The 11,515-nt window shown below is 40.5% G+C and overlaps 1 protein-coding gene and 1 long non-coding RNA gene across 5 annotated transcripts in view; one reads left to right on the top strand and one right to left on the bottom strand.

The window, feature by feature from the left end:
* Positions 1–11,515, bottom strand: part of LOC103386045 (uncharacterized) — a 51,188-nt gene that overhangs the window by 8,682 nt on the left and 30,991 nt on the right. The window lies entirely within an intron of this gene.
* On the top strand, positions 33–4,839 carry mettl1 (methyltransferase 1, tRNA methylguanosine). 2 transcript variants are annotated; one of them, XM_008320131.3, is made up of 6 exons: positions 42–285; positions 677–804; positions 890–1,074; positions 2,641–2,754; positions 3,774–3,875; positions 4,161–4,825. In XM_008320131.3, exons 1-6 carry the CDS (start codon positions 206–208, stop codon positions 4,281–4,283), a joined length of 732 nt encoding a protein of 243 aa, XP_008318353.1. In that variant the 5' UTR covers positions 42–205; the 3' UTR covers positions 4,284–4,825. The 2 variants fall into 2 exon arrangements, with proteins under 2 accessions (XP_008318354.1, XP_008318353.1); XM_008320132.3 differs by lacking the exon at positions 2,641–2,754 and having other exon boundaries at positions 33–285; positions 4,161–4,839.

Below are 11,515 nucleotides of genomic sequence, written 5' to 3'. Positions count from 1 at the left end.
CGAATGTCACCCGACATCAATAGAGGGACAGAAAGTGCAAACCTGGCAACCCCAGCTTCGCTGCGCCTGTTGATGACGAAAGAACGACGCGACAAAGCAAGAGTAAACTTAAAACCCATTTTACTACGTCCGATTGCATTGGATTCGGGTTTTTAAACATTTTAACATAAGTCTAAGTGAGTAAGGACCGTGACTGCAGTTCGACATGGAGGTGTCGATGCCCCAGAAGCGTTACTACAGACAGCGAGCGCATTCGAACCCGATGGCTCACCACTCGTTTGAAAAGTGAGTGAGGTCCATGTGTCTGACAGAGAGAGAGAGAGAGAGACACACACACACAAACACACACAAACACACACACACGCTGCTTTAGATCCGCCTTAAACCTTTGGTATCATTTATAATGCTAATGCTAATGCTAATACCTAAAATGTATTTTTAACGTTTGTTAAAGGACTTGTTCTCCCATGTTCCACACACCCTGGTCTTCTTTAACCTCACCAAAGACAAGAAGGCCATAGTTTTCAGTGCATACAAGACAACGTGATCTTCTGTCTGAAAGAGAATGACGTTTCACTCAGTACTACTAATGTCTGTAAATGTTGTTTTCCTCAGTACTTAGTACTGCTACAGTCTGTACAGGTCACATTTTTTTTTGCACTTCCTGTTTTTGTAGTCCTGTGTGTCCAGAGGAAATGGACTGGTCTCAGCTGTATCCTGACTTCTTCACTGAAGGTGTGTCTGATAAAGAGATGTCACGAGTGGAGTTTGCAGACATCGGCTGCGGATACGGTGGTCTTCTGGGTCAGTGGGGTCAACATCTCTGACCATTCCCAGTGTACGCTGTGTCATTGGTTTGACCTTTTGTCTGTGTTCTCTTTTTCCTCAGTGGAGTTATCTCCACTGTTCCCAGACAAACTCATGCTGGGCATGGAGATCAGAGTCAAAGTGTCAGACTACGTCCAGGATCGAATCAAGTCGTTACGTGCATCACAACCTGGCAGCTATCAGAACATCGCCTGCATTCGTAGTAACGCAATGAAGTTTCTTCCCAACTTTTTCTTCAAAGGACAGGTGAGTCTGAATCTGTCTTTATCACGGGCTTATCCAGTCACGTCAAGGAAAAAAAAATGTACAGACAGGCCGGTCCGTCAATCAAGACCCAAATTTAACTGATATTTTACAACAGGTGAGTCTGAATCTGTCTTTATCATGGACTTATCCAGTCACGTCAAGGAAAAAAATGTACAGACAGGCCAGTCCGTCAATCCAGAACCAAATTTAACTGATATTTTACGTGAGTTCTGTCTGAAAACCAAGGTCAAGGTCAAACGCAAATGCCTGTAAATGTACACACGTCTAAAAACGTTGGGTGTTCTAAAACCAACAACAACAAAAAAGATTTAACAGTTATTTAACACATAGTTTTAAAATGGAATTCCTGTTTTGGCATCAACAAAACAAATCTTTTTCTCACTCTGAGGATGTTAAACTCTCGTGCATTTTACTAACAGCTTTGAGACTTTAGTTTCGGAACATATTTGGTCTTGTTGGAAAATTCCGATGCAAAAAACCCAGTGAAAATCAGCCCAGTGTGAGTCTGCTGTAATACAACACTTTAGTTTTGGCATCAGATCAAAATGACACCTTTTCTCATGTTAAATGAATTTCTGTGGATTACTCATTAATCCAGGGTTTTCCAACAATGGAGACATTGACCGACATGCATTTCACTGCATCAGCTGAGAACGGAGCCGTGGGATGGAATCCGTTGCAGTTCTGTGCAGTAATCTGTGACTTTTTAAATCTGGCGTTATATGACACGGGGGCTTTGTCTCTGAGGGTTAATGTAGGTGCCTGGGGTAAAAAAAAAAAAAGTTACCTTAAATGCCCTGAGACAGTGTTAAGTGGGAAATGTGCATGATTTTATTAGCTCTGACAAAGAGATTTTTGTTGAAATATAAAATATATAGGTGTATATAGAACCTGTTATTTTATACGTATTCATATGTTGTTAGGTCATTTCAGGTGTATAAAATATAATGGCGTCTTGGCAGATCGCCAGGGTTTTAGTGGTTTATTTAAGACTTACAGTAATGAATGGCGGGGAAAAGAACGTTAGAAAATTTAATTGACAAAACATAGTCAATACAGTTTACACGCTTTTTAAAGAAGCAGGAAAAAAATCCTACTTTTATTTTAAAAAGAAAAATATTCAAAACAACGTTCTGTGATTAATTGCGATTAAATACATTGCTGTAATTATCTTTGTTCACAAAAATACAAAAAGCATTTGGTTTGTAAATGTTTTTATGTTTTTTTTAAATGTATCGTGTTAGTATTTTTCCACCTTTTCTCACCCCCGAGGCTGCAGCATTACCCTGCAGTTACCCTCCGCATGTGTCTGTCTATACCTGACATAAAAGATGTGAGTGAGTGGAGTGGTGTAAATGTATCAGCCAAACTAATATGACTGGACCGCGCTGTGGTAGAGACGAGGAGGGAAACTCAGCTCGTCTGTATTTAGGTGACGGCACTTGTTGAACTGTTGTGATTAAAGGTGACATGAGGTCACCACCAACACTGAACAGATCAGTTTCTAATCACCGCTTCATCATTTTCACCTTCCTCGCCCCTCAGCTCAGTAAGATGTTCTTCCTCTTCCCTGACCCACACTTTAAGAAGACCAAGCACAAATGGAGGATCATCAGTCCAACGTTGTTAGCAGAGTATGCCTACACGCTTCGAATCGGGGTACGTACGTAAGAGTTACACAGTAGAACTCGGTGAATTCAACGACAACCTTTGAATCTTTCTAAAACTCACCAACTGGACTAATGGAAACAGAATCCATGCTCAAAATTCTAATTTGTGTTCAGACTTTTTTCCCACTTTGCAGCCTTTACATACACTCTCTTTGGTACCAGAGAAAAAACATGATGCTTGAATTCTCAGATTTAAAAAGTTGAACACATTCTTTTATCGGTCAGTTGCAGGCCTCACTAATTGGTCAACAGTAAAAGTGAGTGGCTGGGCCGGGCCTGCAGCTGGCCGTCGTCTGTACACACATACACACCCTGTCGAAGCTGAAACACTTGAACGCAGCTGATGGAGGAGGTTGGAAAACAATGGAAGGCTTGTCTGGACCTCGGCTTTAGTTTTATCCCAGTCCCTGTGTGTGAGCGGAGCGAGCGAGCGAGGGAGTGATTTACAGCTACAGGAGACGTCAGCGTTACAGGAGCACAGCCATAAATGTGCTGCTGGGCTGAGACGTTGTCAGGAAAATCCTCATTTTCAGCAGCAGCAGACTGATGTAGGATTCTCGCTCTCGCTCTTCCATCAGTTAAATCTTAACGTGTTTTTGTAACAGACCTGATCAGTTGGGGAAAGTGTGTCATCCATGTGTTTTCTAAGAAGCCCTAGTTCTGCTAATGTTATCTGTGCAGCCGACTAAGTAAAGAGCAGGTACAGAGGTGACTGACCTCAGTGCTGTCTGTGGGTTATTTTTATCTGCTCTGTCTGGACCGTCGCTCTACGTCAATGATGAAACTTCCTGAAGCGACGAGCTTAAAAAAATGTCCAAATTGGTAAAAGAAAAAAACAAAGAAAGAAAGAAAAAAAATCACTTTGTTCTGAAGGTCTTGCCCTAAATCAACAGTGAGGGGTTAATTTTGTAACAGATAAATTGATCCATGTTTAGCCTGGAGTGACACTTGTATATTTATTCCCAGAACTGAGTCACTAACCTCCCTGTGTTTGCTTGGTCATGTCAGGGCTTGGTGTACACGATCACAGATGTGGAGGAAGTTCACGTCTGGATGGTGAAGCACTTCACAGAACATCCACTGTTCACGCGAGTCCCCGATGAGGAGCTGGTATGTTAATACAGAGCTGTCCATGCTAGAGTTTCACAGGTGTTGTCCCTCTGCCTCACCCACCCTGACACACTCAGCCTCGTGGCCACCCACTGCAGCAGTAACTGTTGAAGTGGTCACTGGGAAAATGGTGATTCTTTGTTCTTATCTCACTCAGATTAAAGGCGATTTTTAAGTTTTTCAATACCAGAATAAACTACACTTAACAAAATAAAACCACTAAACTCAGAGTTATAATTAATATTTTCTACTGGTTAAAAAATAAACGTTTGAATCTCTGGGCAGGTGGACGACATCATCCCCGGCCGTTTGGGTTCGTGTACAGAAGAAGGAAAGAAAGTGCAGCGAAACGGAGGACAGAACTTTCTCGCCATTTTCAGAAGGATTGATGATCCAAACCAGGACTGAAGGCCTGGAGGAGAGAGAGAGAGAACTTGAAAATCCTTGTCTCCCTGAATCTGGACCTTCATAAACAATGTCATCTGTAGAAGTGGAGACAGTTTTTTTTTTATGAAGATAAACATGAATTTTTTAATGATTTTTTTTTTTTTTTTTTTTTGCAATAAAGAACTGCAAATCTGAGGATGTTCCACGTGTTGTTTTGCAGGTGAAGGTCTTTGCCTTTCTTACTGAACAAAATAGTAACTGTTCAACATTCTGCCTTCGTCATCGTCTTATTCTCATGATTTACCGATAATTTGCAGTAGAAAACAGACTGCTGCAGGCCACGGTGATTAGGAACAGGACGCCACGTGTCCTGATGACAGACAGTGGAAGAGTCGCTGTGATAGCACAGAGTAACCATCCACCTCACATAATTCTTTTTTGAGTTTTATCCGAATAGGTCAGCTGTAAAGAGAAGAGACGGAGGGCGAAGGGCATCGTCTGTTATTCTTTGGTTTATTCATTTTTGGAAATGTTTGTGTCTTTAAACTTTAAAGCTCAGATTGAATCAGAATCATTTATTTTCACTACAAAAGTACTAACTCCATAAACTTTAAAGCTCTGATTGAATCAGACTCAGATTTCTCTTCACTACAAACGTACTAACTCCTTCTCGCTGCAGGCCTGAATAAACCATCAAATCCTTCCTCACTCGGGGATTCTCGGCTCTGGGCTAATGAGGAACCACGTCCAGCCTGATTCTTTCAAGCCCTTCAAAGAGAAACTCCACTTTCTATTTTTACGTTTCTATTTCTTGTCTTTTTTGGTGCTGCTTTCTGCTCCTGTTCTACGAGGACGACTTAATCGCTGAGCTTTACAGAGCAGCTCTTTGCTGTCCTGACTTTGACATTTATCTTTCTGAAATCATGCTGCCCCCGGTGACGTAAAAGAGCACTTCAGCTGCAGATAATGAGCTGCACGACTAAAATATCACAGTCTATAGAATATCTAGCTGTAATCTGTGTTCTCTAGTTATATTTAAGCTGTTGTCTTAGTTATGTTTTAGTCTGCGTACTGCTCTGCACCTCAGGCTAACGTGTAGCTAGCTAGTGCTACTGTTTTTTTGACAGTACTAAAAACATGTTTGTTATTAATTTTCTAAAGTTAAACAAATGTAGTAATCATTGAAGTGTGATTAAAAGAAAGAAAATACATTCTAAAAGTCGATGTTTCGGTACATAGTTTGTAGTTTTGTCTGGAGGTTTGCTGGTCCCTGGGCAGAAGCTAATGCCGTTTGCGCGGCCTTAGCATGGAAAGGATTGGGAACTCCTGTTTTCGACTGTTATTTGGCTCAGAGTCTCAGAGGGTGAATTAAGACACTGGATATCCAGGTGATATCAATTACCTTCTCCTTATCTCGGCTGAAGAATCTCTCCATTATTAGACTCATTCCACATCCTATGCCAACAACTAAATGAAGTCAGATTCAGCTTGACCTATGGCCACAGTCCACACACTGCTGACCACACTGACCACTTGGCACTGAGTCACATTATGGTCATCAGATGAAAGGAACAGTGAGTGTAAACAGTTAGAGGAATTTGTCCTTCAACAGCAAAGTTTAGTTTTAAGAAAATCGGAAGTTTCCTGAAAAATTGTGTTGGTGCTTGTTGTTTCAGCCAACAAACGAGGACGCTGAACCCAGATTTTCTAGCCTGACATACAGTAATACCAGTAGGAAACCACCAGGGGGTGGAATAAAAGTGTAAAACACATTACTACTTTATAAATTGTTTAATGCAAACCTATTTAAAACTGAGTTCAATTTGTTTCATTTCATTTTTATTTTTTTTGGTTTGGTTTCTGAGTTCCATTTGTTTCATTTCATTTTTTTTTTGGTTTGGTTTTGTAAAGACAATATATGGGTCACAGACCCATCTGGGCACTGTCAGTGCTGCCTCTGCCTGCAGGGGCCGCCAGGCTGCTGGACCAGTCCAGCTGGGCGTCGTTACTTAGAAAAAAAATGAGACTGCCCCACATTTGACAGCTTACAAGGCTGGGGTTGGATTTATAATCTTTCTAAAACGGTTCTCTACATTTACTCTGTATGTAAACGCTGCGTTAACATTTTTGACAAGTACTGTACGTCTGTGCTATCCTGCGGCGTTCTGCAGTGTAGACCGTGACGTCAGGTCATACCTTGTGGGTTGATTTCGAGTGTAGAGACTTGGACATGCCGTATGTTGAGGAACAGCTCGTCTGGTAATGGTGTCAGATTGGTTCTGCTTTTCATTTACTGCCTCTGATGGTTTGCATGCAGAATGGGAGGAGCCAGTTCTGCTCTAACGTGATCACAGGAGACATATTTAGGACACGTTTGAGTGCCAGATGTGAAGAAACATCTTAGCCCGATCCACGTGTCCATATCACCTACAGTGGATCCTCACACTGGGTCTGAGACCTGGTTTATAGGACGGCAGACAGGTGAACTCTGGGAATACAAAATGTTTATTTTAAGGTGTTGATGAACAGTATTTCCAAATGATCTTCTCTGTCCTTTATTTGCATTCTTTCTGACACTGCTCTGTGTGTGAAGCTGCTGCAGCTGCGGGCAGACAGGAGCTTTTAGGTTTCTGCCTTATGAATTATTGCACTATGATTTTAAGCAAATATAGAACTGCCCCCAGGAGGTGATAAATTCCAATCTGTAAGCAGTTTTAAACTGAAAAAAAAGGAAAAATACAATAAATAAATAAAACACAGCACAGATAACTGTTAATAATAATTTTGACCTACTTTTGACTCAGGACCCACTGTTTAAGAAACGCTCAGATGTTGCATGTGCGCAGTCAGAGCCTGACATGCAGATCACATCTGGACTCATCTTGTTTTGTTTTGTTTCCATCACCACATCCACAAATTGTCAAAAGCAGCTGTTGGCCATTTGGCCAAATAGCTGACGCTGCTACACAGTAACACCTACAGTAAAGGCATCATTTTCTCTTTTTTCATAAAGAATACATTGAAAGAATATATTCACATTAAAGTTATATTTTTTCCTTTTTTTATACTGTATATTAATAAACTTTAAAACCTTAAATTTTAAGATTCACTGCAGTAATCTTTCTGTTTGTAAATCAGCCAGCTCCCCCTTCTCTCCTGTAGGGGGTGCTGTTAAAGCAGGGGCCAAGAACAAACACAAAAATCATTATAATTACTATTATTATTATAATTTTAAAAAAATGTCTTGACAGTAAATCATTTTGTGATTACAGGTTTCATGTTTCCACTGATTTAAAACTGCTTCTCTTTTAAATTTGAGAAACCTGATCAAATAAAACATAACCAAGCTCAAGGCCTGAAGAAGATACAAATGAGTAAACAAGTTTAAGATGTTCAAAAAGAGACGTCTGAAAATGAAAAGGTTCAGACGACAAAAAGTGACAGTGAAGGAACGGAAAACACTTAACGTCAGCAGGAGACCAACACACTCTGGTTCAAATGCTTTTTTTTTTTTTTTTTTTGGTAACTACAGTTTCTGTGGAGAGAGAGGGAGAGGGCGAGAGAGGCAGACAGACAGACAGACTGTTGCCATGAACTTTAACACACTATGTTGGGGAGAAGGTCAGTCTCCCTCCTGGGCACCGGGCCAATACAGTAAAGGGACATTCCTCTGAGAGTATCACTGCTGTGCTGTAGAATGATCCACACATCAATTGTAGCCACGTCACACACACACACACACACACACATACACACACACACACACAAAGACACCATTCTTTGACAGGAGTTCTTATTAAGTTTTTTTTTCTTTAACATACAGTATGAGTATAATCAATGTTAGCGCCCCCTTTCCCTGTGACATAAAAATGCCCCAGTTTGTTAAAAGCTCTTGTTTTCATTCGTGTCAGAAACCGAGTGATGAGCCACTGTGCCACAGCACAATCATGTTCTGTTGTCATCGTAAAAAGGTATAAAAAAAGAAAAGATTATTTGATCAAGGCGTCTTTGTCAAATTTTCTGCTGAAAGAGAAGATTTTCAGTCTTTATGCAAAAATAGTTCTCTTCTGGAAAATTAATACATTTTGTAGTTTGGTAAATTCTGCTGACAAACTTTATTTTATGTTTACACAATTCATAGTACTTGTAGTTGTTACTTAATGCTGATCTTCCCAAGACAGTTATCTGTCAATCAAAAATTTTAAAAATACACATTCAACCATTACATGTTTGTCACTTTGACACATTTAAACAAGCATCTGGTTAAAATGCAGCCCCGAACCACTACAGAGCCTCTTACAGGCACCACTGTAGGTTTAACTTCGTCCATCTTTATCTCCTGAGACACTGACAGTGATTATAACCACTTTGAACTTGGACTCGCCCCACAATAAGACTTTTACCTATTGATTTCCAATCCAACCCTGCAGTTTTGCAACTTTTGTTTGTTTGTTTTTTTTGTCAGCACTCTTTAGACACAACAGCAAATAAGGAAACAACTTATTGCTAAAAAGACAAATATTTCATATCTTTTTTTATTACTCTTGGACATCTTCAATTGTCTTTACGTTAGCGTGGTTGAATAAAAAAATAAATAACATGGCTACATGCTACATTTACTGCTTTGAGCTCATTGATGCACGAGCAGCGTGAATCCAGAGAGGAAAGTAAATCTTCAGATCGTAGCATCTTCACTAAGTCTGGAGAAAAGTCTACGCGATTGTATGATTTTTTTTTTTATATAAGTGTATCAGAAATATTCAGCAGTCCAGCATCAACAAAAGAGTATCTTGTTTGACCGTATTGTGTAACGGCCGAGCTCACTTGTGACCTTAAAAGTTGTTTACGTTTTGTACATGTACATTTCAAGGGTCATTGTTTATCTTTCCCTGGTGAAGAGCATTTTCCACGGAGGAAGCCTCATGAACATGTCTCGTGTCAGACATTCTCTGGACTGATCTTTGCTCCGTGCTGCACTTTCATCCTCGTAGCCCAGCGCTGCAGACACACACATTCTTTTGTGGCTTCCAGAGCAGAAGTCTGGTCCACATGCTCAGGTCAAGTACTGTAAATAGTGAGGTCAGACATGTGGGGATGGTGCAGAGCTGAAAAAAGTCTCCCAATGTTACCGTTCCTTCCCTTAAGGCCTGTCTTCAATACAGCTGCAGCTGTTGTCAGAGTTGTGTGTGTGTCTTTTATGTTCATTAATGTTTGGGTCACGTTCCTCATGTGTATCCGGATATAATTTTGTAATGTCACAGCCTTCAGGCAGCTTTTTTTATTTACAAACATTCTTCTAGGAAAAGTAGGTGAATGACCTGAACTAAATGTGTTTTTTTTATTATTCATTCTCGGTGTAAAGACAAAATTCAAAAAAATAAAATGATGTGAATGACCTGAACTAAATGTGTTTTTTTATTATTCATTCTCAGTGTAAAGACAAAATTCGAAAATAAAATGATGTAATGTTTTCAATAACAATCTTGAATCGATGTGTGGGATTTTCTCTGGCTCAGTACAGACAGAGATGAGATTTGATGAGATACATTTTAATAACTGTTAAAACGACTAAATGAAAAGAGCGTTCCGGCTCTGACGGTCACTACAGTTTGTCAGAAACGTGTCTGTGAAGTTAGTCACGTTGCAGTCGGACAGAGACAGCAAAGATATCAGGCTTGTCATTGATTACTGTGGAATAAGAGGAACCTCTGTGCTTCAAGGCCAAGGCCAGAGAACACTGACAGGTCCGTCCATCCATCCATCCATCCATCCATCCATCCATCCATCCATCCATCCATACATCCATCTGTCTGTCCATCCATCCATCCATCCATCCATCCATCCATCCATCCATCCATCCATTCGTCCATCCATACATCCATCCATCCATCCATATATCCATACATCCATCCATCCATCCATTCATATATCCATCCATCCATCCATCCATCCATCCATCCATCAACATGTATTTTTGGACTGCAGTTAAAAACCACAGTACTCTGAGGAAACCCATTTATATTCAGGAAGTAAACACACAAACTCCACACAGAAACCATCCACTACTGTCACCCTGTCATTGTTTTGCCGTCAGACAAGAGAACTCACCATCCTTCCATCCAACTCTCCACCTTCTCCACATCAAATGACTTCACTGAGTTATTTTGCCTTTAAACTTCCCTCGACTATAACCAAGAAATGCACGAATAAATAAGTGTTTTGGGGTTTTTTTTTATGCAGCAGCATCTTTTTAAAACACAGTGTTCTATTATGTCAACAACAAACACAAAAAGTGTGAAATCTCTTTCTCACTTTTGCAGTCGCAGCATTGTTGTTCAGTCTCACACCTACAGGTGAAAGACACCAGCAGTCTGGTTGGAGTATGGCTTGGTTTCTCACACTGTTTATATTTCTCTTTAATTCCCTATGGAATATCCTGTTGCATTGAAAACGGCTTTTTTTTAATATATATACAACAGCGTTGCCTGTAGCCAAATACATCACGCACATTATTCAACATCTGTACCTTACAGACACGTGAGAGCGTCTGCGAGAGAAGGGGGGGGAGGAGAAGATGAAGGAGTAGATGACACATCCCACAACACCCACTGGGTGTTCACGAATCACAGTGTCACGTTTGGTGCCGGACATGACCTTTGACCTGGCATCAGACAGGATGCATGTGTAACGTTAACGATGAAAGAACTTCTGTGAAAGAAACTTCTCAGAATCCGCGTTAGACTGAGCGATGCTCGGTGCAGCCGCTTAATGACGGCGTCTGAACCACACAGTCTGGTACCGGTGGGTAACTCCAGCCCTCACCGCCGTGTAAATAACACACTGCCGTGCCGTCGCCCCGTGCTGCATTGTAAGTAGAAGGAAGAAAAGCCAATATGTCATTTACAGAAGTGCCTTTTGTCAGCCGCTGGGCTTATTTTCAGGCGCCGAGCCATATTTCTTTCACCTTTACGATTATAGCGTTTGGCTGACATATTGTGGTCATAACTTATTTAAATGGTTATGACATAGTACTGGGGTAATAGGAGGCTAAGAGAATAATCAATGGTTAATATTTCCACAGGGATTACCGTAAGATTAACAAACACAGTATAAGACCCAGAGGGTAAATAAAGGCCTCACGTCTACATCAAAAATTGAGTCAGTGTTTATACTAATGATAAATCAGAGGCTCATTCAAACATGTGTAAGACCATTCAGGAAACTTAATGTCAATTAATTATGGGTTGTTTTTT

Source organism: Cynoglossus semilaevis, chromosome 11, assembly GCF_000523025.1.
Source record: "Cynoglossus semilaevis isolate Cse_v1.0 chromosome 11, Cse_v1.0, whole genome shotgun sequence".
In the NCBI taxonomy this organism is placed as follows: Eukaryota; Metazoa; Chordata; class Actinopteri; order Pleuronectiformes; family Cynoglossidae; genus Cynoglossus; species Cynoglossus semilaevis.
Note: the sequence above shows the minus strand (reverse complement) of the source record. Positions and strands in the feature narration are given on the sequence as shown.